General features: G+C 40.4%; 1 protein-coding gene and 1 non-coding gene across 2 annotated transcripts in view; both read right to left on the reverse strand.

Annotated features, from left to right (window-relative positions):
• SPTLC2 (serine palmitoyltransferase long chain base subunit 2) overlaps positions 1-13,123 on the reverse strand; it is a 110,944-nt gene that overhangs the window by 44,223 nt on the left and 53,598 nt on the right. Inside the window, exon 9 of the mRNA XM_044231324.1 lies at positions 12,177-12,303. Within this exon, the coding sequence (XP_044087259.1) occupies positions 12,177-12,303 (127 nt within the window). The remainder of the gene's footprint in view (positions 1-12,176; positions 12,304-13,123) is intronic.
• LOC122894729 lies at positions 2,641-2,772 on the reverse strand. The gene has a single exon (XR_006381803.1). It is a non-coding gene; the product is annotated as a small nucleolar RNA SNORA31 (small nucleolar RNA).

Consider the following 13,123-nt stretch of genomic DNA (forward strand, 5'->3'; position numbering starts at 1 on the left):
ATTTATGGTTTAATAATATGTTAATATTATTTAATAATATTAATGTTTTAATAAAATGTTAAATATCCTTAATGCAACTTTAGAAGTGGATGCAGTTCAAGAAAGCCACATTCCTTCTATTCAGAGACACGATATTGAGAAAACTTCTACTGTTTATGGGTGCAAATTTCTCCACCATAAAGTGGTCATATTGCTTGCTGACTTTAGAAAGCTTAAACCATTGGTTAAAAAGCCCTTTGGGCTATATAATGATGAAGCTAATTTACAAAAGGAAAATCTTTCTTTTCCTTTGATAGCTGGTAATTTACTAGAGTGATAAGCTTCTTTTTTTTTTTTTAAAGAGTGATAAGCTTCTATAGAAAAAATTCACTTAGAAATATTGATAAGGAACATAAGATTAATAAGATCTGAGTTTGCTTCAAATAATTAGCTAGTTTTAAGGAAGTTTAAGATTTTGGTATGTGTGTGTTTGGGGGGTGTTGAGTAGTAAGGAAGGAGCTTTTTGGAGAGGAGACTTAAGGAGGAACCAGAGGAAGGGGGAATCTGAACAAAGGAAGAATTTGCCTGTGTCTCTAAGACCAGCCCTTCTCTGGAATCCTATCTTTACCACTAGACGGTGTACATTTTATCAAAGACAGAGATCATGCGTTGTTTAACCCTGCACTGGTCAACTGCAAACCTACCACAGGGTACAGAGGAGATGCTTGATGAATGTTTTATAAATGTGGAATCCAACAATTTTTTAACAGCATCTTAGGCAGTCAATTATAAAGACAGGAGGTAATCTAATCTGATTCTTGGTGTCAGATACAATGCTAAGCTATAAGTAACCAAAAAAATTGTGTTTAGGGGCGGCTGGGTGGCTCAGTCATTAAGCGTCTGCCTTAGGTCTGGATCATGGGCCCAGGGTCCTGGGATCAAGCCCCATATGGGGCTCCCTGCTCAATGGGAAGCCTGGTCTCCCTCTCCCACTCCCCCTGCTTCTGTTTCCTCTCTTGTGCCTGTCAAACAAATAAATAAAATCTTAAAAAAAACAACAACAACTGTGTTTATTAGAAGCCTTGATTTTTTATTTACATGAACTTCTAATAGTGAAATGAACAAATTAGGTAAAAGCAGATGATAATGAAGAAGAAGTGGAAGCCAACAGTCCTGGGCTCAGAAAGCACTGGGGTGTCCAGGCTCTGCCCATCAGCCAAACACAACAAGTGGATATAACAGCTGTCAGCCCCCCCGCAGAGAAGCAGGAAATTCTCCCTGTGCCCGCCCTCCCCCACCAAGATTGTTTTAACAGTTCTGCCTCCTTAGCAGGGGACTCATGGAATGCTTTTTTTTAAAGATTCTCAGTTCTCCTAAATCAATTTTTGACAGTTACTGGGATTCTCAAGATGATCATTTAACACATCATTAACAAGTCTATTATAGGAATTAATTCAAATGAGCCAAAACTAATTTTAATTAAATCTCAATCTGCCCAAGGTATTCTTTTTTTCTCCCACACCAACAGGCACCTAAATAGGCCCAGTTCTTTCAAAAATAAGAAGTAGAAAAAGTGCAGTTTTCTGGAAAATTGCCTGTCATTAAAAAAAAAGATTTTATCGGGGCGCCTGGGTGGCTCAGTGGGTTGGGCCTCTGCCTTCAGCTCCGGTCATGATCTAGGCATCCTGAGACAGAGTCCCACATGGGGCTCTCTGCTCAGCAGGAGGCCTGCTTCTCTCTGCCTGGCTCTCTACCTACTTGTGATCTCTCTCTCTCTCTCTCTCTGTGTCAAATAAATAAATAAATAAATCTTTTAAAAAATAAATGAATATTTAACTTTAAAAATATAAATAAATAAATACGATTTTATTTATGTTCTTGAGAGAGGTGCACACTGGAGCCAGAGGGAGGGACAGAGGGATAGGCTGAGTCCCTGCAGAGCAGGGAGCCTGAAGACACCGGGTTCCATCCCCCGACTCCGGGGTCATGACCTGAGCCAAAGGCAGACGCTTAAGCAACTGAGCCACCCACGGGTCCCACTTGTCATCACTTTTAAATTAACCTAGTAAAATGTACCTATTTATTTCGTTCCATGATTTGGCCATTTGATTTAACATCCACCTACTGAAGCTTTAAGAACCCACCATTTTCTAATAGTTATGGATCACGTGTGCATTCATTCAGTTATTCAGCAAATTTATCAAAAGCCTACTGGAAGTCAGACACTAAGCTGGGGGCTGTTCATGTTATTAATTACATCTCTGGTGGCCAGAAGTAAAATACAACTAAGCACAGCTCTGGAAAATGGAAGAGCACAATTTTAGTTTCTTTGCTCAGACATGTTTTGCCTTGACTAGTAAATAGACCTTACTGCTAAATTTCCATTACTGGGTAGATGTGTGTGTGTGTGTGTGTGTGAGAGAGAGAGAGAGAGAGAGAGAGAGAGAGAGAGAAGTGAAAGCTTTTTTTCCCCCTTTACTGGCTTGCATTTAATTTACTTTTAACCCTTAAGTTTTTAAAAGTGAAATTAATCAAAAGGCAAGGTCTGGGAAATTCTTTTCCAACAATTTCCATAAACTCCAATTTTAGACACTTTGGAGTAAACCAAGATCTTCATTGTTGACAAGGTTTACGTGAGTTGCAGAAATTTCCCCCCTTTTAGCCTGTACTCCCCCATTCAATCTTGACTGCCACAATGAGACAGACAGAAAGCGCGAGGACTTTTTTCTTGCATCTGTAGTGGAAACCTTAGCAGCAGACAGGAACTGCTCCAGGTCTGTCAAATGGATGCACGAGAACATTTCTTAACAATCAACCATGTATACTTTGTGTGTATGTTTAAGCCTTACTTTCAGTCGTATTTTTATTTATTTATTTATTTATTTTTATCAACATATAATGTATTATTAGCCCCAGGGGTACAGGTCTGTGAACCACCAGGTTTACACACTTCACAGCACTTACCATAGCACATACCCTCCCCAATGTCCATAACCCCACCACCCCAATGTCCATAATCCCACCACCCTTTCCCTACCCGCCACCCCCCGGCAACCCTCAGTTTGTTTTGTGAGATGAAGAATCTCTTATGGTTTGTCTCCCTCCTGATCCCATCTTGTTTCATTTATTCTTTTCCTACTCTGCAAACCCCCAACACTGCCTCTCAACTTCCTCATATCAGGGAACTATGATATTTGTCTTTCTCTGATTGACTTATTTTGCTCCACATAATACCCTCTAGTTCCATCCATGTCATCGCAAATGGCAAGATTCCATTTCTTTTGATGGCTGCATAGTATTCCACTGTATATATGCAATAAATAGCAAGATTTATTCCCAAAGAAGGTATTCATGTACTGTGGAAGCTGATAACAAAAAAGTCTTAGTCATAAAAGTAACATAATCATATGGTAAAATAAAATTCAAGCAGTACAGAATATTAAATACAAAGTACAGAAGTCCCCCTTCCCCTCCTCAGCCAGCCACCTCCTTTCCTATCCCAGGAACCAGTGCCAGGTTCTCCTTCGGGCATCTCTGACAGCTAGCACTACAGAGCTCAATGTGCTTAGCCCTCTGCTTCCCCTTCCAGCAGCCCTACCTGGTGGTTGGTGAGATAGCTGTGCTCCGGCTACTTTCCATGTTTTCTTGACTAATCACCACCAAGCTTTGTTTTTAATTCTAGTGTCCAGTCACCTTCATAAACCTAAAGCCGATTCCTTCACTTCAAAATGTGCTCATTTATAAACAAGATAGTAGCCACTGACTTTCCACCAAGTACATAACAGAAACTGATACACTTCCATGTCCCTCACCTTCCTTTACCCCTTTCCACATTTCCAGGCTGCTACTGTTTACACTGTCAAGATTTTTCTTATTTATATCTGGTTTATAGCCACTGCTAAACTTCCCATGCTTTACCTGTAACTGACCCTATAAACTTGAAACTAATTAAAAGCAGTAATATGATTTTACTCTGCTTGTATTAAACAAGAAAGTCTTCCAAGTATCAAAGCTAAGTGATTTCTTTTTTTTAACCCCTAACAATTCAAGTCACATTTTAGTTTATTTTTTTAAAGGCTTTTATTTTTTATCTTTTTAAAGATTTTATTTATTTATTTGACAGAGATAGAGAGAGAGAGAGGGAGACAACAAGAGAGGGAACATAAGCGGGGGAGTGGGAGAGGGAGAAGCAGGCTTCCCATTGAGTAGGGAGCCTGATGCGGGGCTCGATCCTCGGACCCTGGGATGAGAACCTGAGCTGAAGGCAGATGCTTTAATGACGGAGCCACGCAGGTGCCCCAAGTCACATTTTAGTCTTAATTTCATCTTAAATGAAGATGAATAGTTCATCATTTCATAGCTCATTGTATTATCATTATAAAACAACTATTTTAGATCCATTAATTCTGGCTTGGAAGGGAAAAAGAAAAAGATCATATTAAGCTCATAACTGGAGAAAGAACAGTAGCTCCTGTGAAAATATACCCTGCCATAAATCCTACATTCTGACACAGGTTGCATCTTTGCTTAGAATAACAGATACTAATAGATAACCTTAAAATCCAAGTGAAGTATTTAATGACAAGCAAATACATACATTTTAACTCAAGTCTAATCTGTTTTAGTTAGCTATAAATCCTATTTGTAAGAAACTAAGTTTAGCATCTCTATCCTAATCTGATTTAGAATGTTCCTCCAATGATACCTAAGCTCCATTTCTTTTTCACTGATGAGATACAACTGCCAGTTAGAATGGAACAAATGCCTCCCGGGCTTGGAAAGCGAGTTTCCAAATGGTTGCTTCTGGTTATAAGAGGACCTGGCTAGAAAGAGCAAAGGACAAACTACCTGTTTCATCAAAGTTTGAAGATTTATCCCATTAAAAGAAAATTAGTAACAACATCAAATCAAAGATACATTTATATCTTTAAAACTAAATTATCAATCTTAAATTTATCATATTTTTTTCCCGAGTCCTGTAATTCTAAGAACATTGGTCAGTATACATGAGGCTTCCATTCAAGAATAATCCTATATGAGTGAATGAGGGATCTTATCCTCTTAGGTCTATAAATTTCTTAAGTCCTCATCATTTAAGAACACAAAGAATATAATAAGGACTAAATCATAGGTCATTAACTCTTACAATACCTCTCTTCAAGGCACCGAAGTATTCATTTAACCATCTACCAAGCATTTACTGCATACCTACTATGTGCCAGACATGGTTTTCAACAGAAGCAATGAAGTAAACAAGATAGCCAAAACTCCATGTTTTCATGGAGTTTATACTCCTCTTTGGGAAGACATAACAATTTTGTGAATAATCAAGTCAAACAATTACTGACTCTTAAGTTTCTGGTATAGGCACTATTTAAGATGCAAAGGAGGAGCAAGACAAGGATCCTAACAGGGGAGCTGACATGACATAGAAAAGTTACATAAAGGATTAGAGCGCCTGGGTAGCTCAGTGGGTTAAGCCGCCGCCTTTGGCTCAGGTCATGATCTCAGAGTCCTGGGATCAAGTCCCGAATTGGGCTCTCTGCTCGGCAGGGAGATCCCCCCCGCCAATACCTGCCTCTCTGTCAAATAAATAAATAAAATCTTAAAAAAGAAAAAAGAAAAACTACATCAAGGGTTAGTGAGCTTTCACACATTATACAGTGACATCCCTAAGCTATTGGTTGCCGACCTATGTCACCTGGCCAACAAGCTTTTGGAGTTACTGCCCAATGATACTGGTTATTAACTGAAAGTTCATTTTTGGGACAGTCTCCCTCTTTCTATAACAGTATTTTATGCATATATACTTATATATATAGAAATATAGCAGTATTTTATCACTATTATTCTAATACTTTATTCCATTTCATCTTTGTATTACCAAAGATGTTTGCTAAAGGGACAAAACAAAATGTGAGTACTTATAAGATAACACAGGGCTCAAGGGGTGCCTGGGTGGTGCAGTCAGTTAAGCATCCAACTCTTGATTTCAGCTCAGGTCATGATCTCAGGGTCCTGGGATCGAGTCCCGGGTTAGGGTCAGCGCTCAGCACGGAGTCTGCATGGATCCTCTCTCCCTCTCCCCACCCCTGCCACCCCCATGCGTGCTCTCTCTTTTCTAAAAATAAGTAAATAAATCTTTAAGAAAAATTTAACATGTGACTCAGAAGCTTCAAGACAAAATCAGAAGTTATTAGACACACTGAATGAGACAATAATAAACTTTATAAGTTCACTGGAATTGTGCTGTAGTTACACTATCAGTTATGGGAAAAAAGATCAAAATCAAGTAACAAAAAGACTTGAGACAGTCAAAATTATAATGAAAAGGCAAGGCTTAGAGATTTCATTATATGCTCGGTATTACAGGACTGGACACCAACTGTAACACTAGCAGTTAGCCTACTGATTGACTTGCATACATACTTCAAACAAAACATTGTGTTCAAACATTCAACACTGGCTCTGTGAGACAAAATCATAAATCTGTGATATTATAAAGCTGTGAAACAGGGCATTTGGGAGAAAAAGGGTATTAGCACAAAAGACACAGCCTTTCAGCTTCCCCCATTTCCAATCCACAGCAGTATGGAAATTCAACAAGACACAGAAAATACTGTGCAGCTCAGATGTAAACCTGATTCCTTCCGGGTAAATTTCTTCAAATATAGAAACTGAAGAACAGTACAGTATTAAAATGTATGGTTCTAGAAAGCCTAGATAATCCAAGATGAAAATGAAAAATACCCCTAAAATAAATCAGGCACACCCATATAGCTGTACAGAAACACATACCACCAATTAATTAATTCATACAAAACAGTAGAAGAAAGCAATAAACACTTGCAGAAGATACATTTGACAGGGACTAAAGAAAAGATTGTTCAAGGCACAAACACATTATCTATATGGGAAAAGACTCACAAATTCTACCATATCAAAAAGGAAAACTTTTATAAAACATTATTATAAACAAGATTTAAAGAAAAGCCATTTCTCTCAGTTTGAGAGACCACAGTGGAAAAGAATTATTATCCTTCTCTCACTCCCTCTGACCCTCTCCCTGCTTATGCTCTAGCTCAAATAGATAGAAATTTTTATAAAAGTGTGGGGGGGGGGCGCCTGGGTGGCAGCTGCCTTCGGCTCAGGTCATGATCCTGGAGTCCTGGGATTGGATCTGCGTCAGACTCCTTGCTCCGTGCGGAGCCTGCTTCTCCCTCTGATCTTCCCCTCTCTCACGCACTCTCTTTCTCATTCTCTCTGTCTCTCAAATAAACAAATAAAATCTTAAAAAAAAAAAAAAAAAAGCTAACAGCCTAAATGTCCATCAGCAGAGTAATGAACACAGAAGCTGTGGTAATACTCGGTAAATATTACACAACAGTGAAAATAATGACTAAGAACTTCACACTCAACAGGAATAATGCAAACAAATAATATTAAGCAAATATAATGAGTTATAGAACAACTTCCCCAATATGACCAATTTATGTAACATTTAAAAACACAAAACAACAGGAGCATCTGGGTGGCTCAGTCAGTTAACTCTCTCTGCCCTTGGCTCAGGTCATGATCTCAGGGCCCTGCATTGGGCTCCCTACTCAGCAGGGAGTCTGCTTCTCCCTCTCCCCCTGTTCCTCCCCTGCTCACGCTCTGGCACTCTCTTTCTCTCTCTCTCTCACTCTCAAATAAAAATCTTCGGGGGAAAAAAAAACCCCACTGCACACACAAAACAACATAGACAGTCCTTGTTATTGGAATGCAGTCTGTTCCTAAATGTGTGTTACAGCGTGAATTTTCAGGTAGCTGAGTCTACATTACATCATTCAAAAATAGGAAAAATCACATGTTCCTAGCTCACCCAAAACTCCAAACGATACTTTTTCCCAAGCCATGAAATACTCTTAAATATCTACATAATAACCTGCCAAGAATTTCTGTAAAACGGACAGCATCTAAAATACCAGTGACTTATTTTTACCCTGAGACAACAGAAGTGCTCTTGCACGTGTGATGACTCAACGATGGGGGACAATATGGAGTCCAACATGGTCCCAGGTGGGCCATCCCTTGTCTCTATGAGCTTTAGCACTCCCACATGCTCTGCAAATGTAGGGACATCTGTGGGCCTCCTTTGCTCACCTACTTTCTTCACAGGTTTTTCTACATGTCGCAGGACATTTTCATCAGTAACGTGGGGAAGATGACAGAGATAGTTCACAACTCATTTAACAACTCAAGAGGACAGGAGACTGGGTCCTATCAGGGCAAGAGCAGAAGCAAGGCGGAAGTGCACCCTACAGCTTCCCCCTGGACTCGCACCCAGCTGAGAACGCGACTGCTGTTCACATGACAATTTATCAAGGTGGCTTTGGATTCAGACAGTTAAATCTCACAAGCATTCCTGCAAATCGTCACAGCAAAAGTGAGCCTGCAAACAGTGGGGGATACTTACTATATGGATACAATTCACAGTCAAAGCATAAAAGTACAGAAAGAGACAATTTCAGGATAATGATTGTCTCTGGGGAAGGGGTGAGAGAAAAAAAAATCAAGAAGGGACACTAAAGGGAGCTTTAGTTATCTTTTTATTTTTAAAAAGTGACATAGATGGGGTGAGATATTAACAGTAAAATATGGGATCAAGGGTACAGTATTTTCTATACCTTTTCATAAAATATGAAGGACCAATAACGTTATTCACCTGTCTGATGCACCCCAGAAGCCTGTCAGCATGAAGCAGCCCACAGATTCACAGGAATCTTGAGTTCGATACTGAACCAGAATCTGAATTTGATTTTAGGGCAAGAGAACCAGTGTGTCTATGTTTTTTTGTGTCACCCTAAACCCTTCACAAGTCTGCTTCCCGTCAGAACTGCCACCCTGTGCACCTCTATCCTTCCCCACAACCCCTCTGCCTACACTACTATGCTCAGGCCACAGTGGTCTGCTTGCTGGTCCTGAACAGAGTAGCCTCCCTCCCTAGGCCTTTTTATTCCTGGATTTTCAGGGCCAAGTCCTCACCTTCTTCATATTCTTGCTAAAGTCTTATCTTCTCAGCAACCATTTTGTTTAAAACTGTAAACTGGTTCCCCAGAACCCCTGGTCACCCACCTTCCCTACTTCCCTTTCTCCCGGGGTACTTATTTTCTAGCACACTATATAATTTACTTCCTGTACTAGAAACCCCATTACGCAAAAAACTTGGGGTTTTTCATCCTTGATGCATCAGAGTGTCTAGTGATAGCACCTAGCACACAGAGGGAGGATATTTGGTAAAGTGATTGGCAAAATTTTAATTTTTCTCTGTTCAAGTACTCTCCAGGATTGATACAACAAGACTCTCTCCTCTGCATCTCCAGCACTCCCCAAGTATATATACTCCTCTCAAACCATCTGCTTGTATGCCCATTTCCTGTGCATTCTGATTCAGAGTCTAACACAGAGTGAGATACTCTGTGTCTGTGGAATAAATGAAATTCAATGTCTTGAACACAGAAGTTTCTCTCAGGGCAGGCCACTTCTACTACAAACTCACACCCAGGTAAATTAATTGCAGGTACCTTTTTTAAAAGATCACCTTAAGGCACAAAGGGCTGTGGCTTGATTCACACTTTCTTTCTACTACAAGAACAGTAAGAAGATGCATTTTATGATGCCATAAAAATAATGATCCCAGCGTCCTGGGATCGAGTCCCGCATCGGGCTCCTTGCTCGGCAGGGAGCCTGCTTCTCCCTCTGCCTCTGCCTGCCTCTCTGTCTGCCTGTGCTCGCTCGCTCTCTCTCCCTCTAACCCTGACAAATAAATAAATAAAATCTTAAAAAAAAAAAAAAAGCATTACCTCACATAATCAAATCTAAAAGAAATCAGGTAAAATGTAATTAAGATCAGGTAACCAGATTCAAGAAAGATGGTACTTCTCTCTACTTTGGGTTACTTTTTTTTTTTTTTAAGACTTTTATTTATTTATTTGACAGAGAAAGATCACAAGTAGTCAGAGAGGCAGGCAGAGAGAGAGGGGGAAGCAGACTCCCTGCTGAGCAGAGAGCCCAATGTGGGGGCTTGATCCCAGGACCCTGAGATCATGACCTGAGCCGAAGGCAGAGGCTTAACCCACTGAGCCACCCAGGTGCCCCTTGGGTTACATTTTTATTATCCTCTATTTTGGCAGAGAAGCAATGTGGCAAAAAGAAGTTTGCCTATACTAATTAAAAGTTTTAGAGAGCAATTTTTAAAATATATAAAAGCTGGTAGTGGCAAATTGTAAAAATGGCCACAAATTCTTGGACCCACTTCCCATTTGACGCGGAGTCTGATTTCCCACGCCCTGCAGTCTGGACTGGCCTCAGTGAGCCGCTTGTTAACAACAGATCAGCCAAGGTCATGGGGTTTCAGCAGGTTCCTAGGGAACGCTTGCTCTGAAGCACTCCCCTCTGGATCCCCAGTCACCATGCGACAAGAAGCCCATGCCTCACAGGGAGGTCACATGAAGGTGCTCTGGTCAACGGCCTCAACTGAGCACAGTGTTCAAGTCACTTCGGCCCCAGTGACATGAAGGGAAGAAGCCTCCAGATGATCCCAGCCCCCAGCCACCTGGGGCTTGGGTCTTCCCTGGCAGCTCCAGCCCCAGATATTTTGGAGCAAAAACAAGCCATCCCTGCTGTGCCCTGACCGAATTCCTGACCCACAGAATCTGTGAGCACAATCCGATGGCTGTTGTTTCACACCACTAAGCCTCGGGGGTGGTCAGGGAGGCAATAAATATACTGGAAAATGAGTGCTAACCCAAAGCCTGTAACTAATTACCACATTTCATTTTCTCACCATCGGCAGAGACTAGATTTCACTACTTAGTACCAATAAGTCATTCATGCAGAGGTCACACATCACACAGATCCACATTCTGGGACAGGGCAAAGAAATTATCCAAAATGAACTCTGACGGCTATTAGCCATTCATTTTAGTCACCTGTCTGTATGCTGAATCAATTAAGGTTGATGCACTTATGTGAAGTAACTAGATAATTGCTAGCTATATAAATATGTATCTCAGATCAAAACACACTACTTCTATGAACACCAGGAGGAAGAAGGGATGGTAACACAGCTAATGTGAAGAGGGAGTTACTCCCCAGGCTCCGTGCTGTGCTCACAACATGAATGAACTATTTTCTTCTCCAAGGAATCAATTCATGAGACTGAAAATCATCAACATGTTGAAAATCTCTCACTAGAGATAATAAGGATATACTACAGATCAGAAAAAAAAAAAAACTGGAAAAAAATTCCGATTTAAGAAAACAGGTTTGCATCAATCAAGATCAGACTACTTCCTTCTTGTTTTCCAATGCAAATCAAATGAATCTTATAAGAAAAAATTATATAAGTGAAGAGTCGAGAGCTCAAAGCTGATAGTGTAAAATGTTTGACAAGAATAAAACTCATTTTAGAAGCATTTAAAAAGCAAGTAAAATTAATCTATGTCTCATACAATGGAAATACTTTTAGAAGTGAAAAAACAAAACAAAACAAAAATGACAATTGTTCTAACTTTTCTGCAATCAACACTGCCCTCTAGTGATGCAGAATAAAAGTAAAAGAGAAAGCAAGTGTCACATTTTGCTCATTGTTCATTTCAGTGTGTTCATGTCAGAGCGCCGGGTTTGGACTACAAATTCCACCAAAGACAGAATAAACAAATTCAGGATGCCTTTTATTACCTATTGTTCAATTAGAAACTCTTTTGAAAGGCACTGAATCAAGGACATTCATACATGCAAAGAGCAGCTTTTAAATACAACAGGAATGAAACATCACTACACACAGTCAGTTACATCTTCATATAAAATTGAGCAACTCAGAAAAAAAAAATTGTGCAATCCAGGAAAGACCCTGCAGCTTATCACTGAAGACTTATGAAGACAGTAAGACAGTAAGGTTAAAGCCTCCATCTATAGTTACCATCTATAGACAAGAAAGTGCAACAGGAAGCAAGCCAACCTAGTTCTCCTGGCACATGTGTATCAAACATGCTGCAAAGTGTCCGTAGCAACCAAGGCCTCACCCACCTGCCAGTTCAGCCCATCCATATACCCGACTCCTCATTTTAGGGAAAAAGTTCAAGGAAAAGAGCTCGTTTGACTGCTAAGCATTTACGGAGCAGAGGAAATCTTCCAAGAAAATAGAGACTTACCAAGGGTCGTGCCGTCCTGCCCCATGATGCACTTCATAGAGGTGACGATCTGTTCCACGACCGGTGGCGACAGGGACGTGGCGTACACGGCGCTGTGAGAATGTGTCCGCAGATAGTCTATCAGCTCCTGGGGAGTTCACAGAAGTGAGGCATTAGAGGGGAAGCCTCAGTTCTCCGCAACGTCACTGCCTGCCTTCCAGGTAAAAGCAGACTCCTCCCTCCACAGCCCGGGAAGAGGGCCGCTCATCTGAGCTGCAAGCTATCTGCCATGGTCAGAGGACACTCTCAGCGACAACTGCGTCTGACACATGCCAACACCCTCACGCGGGCTGTTTGTTTTTTAAACAGGACACAACTTGAAAGAAAGAAAAACTAGCTTTAAAGAAGCCCTCTAAATTTGGAGAACATCTCACTTAATGTTATGAACAGATCTAGAACGCTGAATTAAAGTGCTTGGACTGCTTTTGAGAAATTCCCTGGGTCTTTCATGAGAACAGGAAAGCCAGCTCACTGAACGAAGAAAAACTTTGTATGTCAGTTGCAAGGAGTCCAAAACAATCAGTGGTATATCCCTATTCTCTCCTTTTAACTTCACTAACTCTTTCAATAAAACAGGCACACAAAATAGCTCACGCACCAGACCCCAACAAGGAAACACAAAATATGACTATAAAAGAGTCCATCACTTCAAAAACACTAAAAACTGTAATAAAAGCCACAAAACCACAGATATACCAGACAAAAATGATGTCCCAGAGTTTATTCTAAGTCCTCTGGTTTAGCAGTAAATTTCACCAAAAAGCAAACAACTCTCCAAAGTCAGCCTGGTCCCATTAACAAAAATTTTAGGTAAAAAAATCTACCAAACTTGACTGAAACCAATAATGAGTTTTCCCTAAAGACAATCATGACTAAGAGAAAGTCCATGCTTTAAGCTTCCCTAATGT

The sequence above is a fragment of the Neovison vison genome, chromosome 13, assembly GCF_020171115.1.
Source record: "Neovison vison isolate M4711 chromosome 13, ASM_NN_V1, whole genome shotgun sequence".
NCBI lineage: Eukaryota > Metazoa > Chordata > Mammalia > Carnivora > Mustelidae > Neogale > Neogale vison.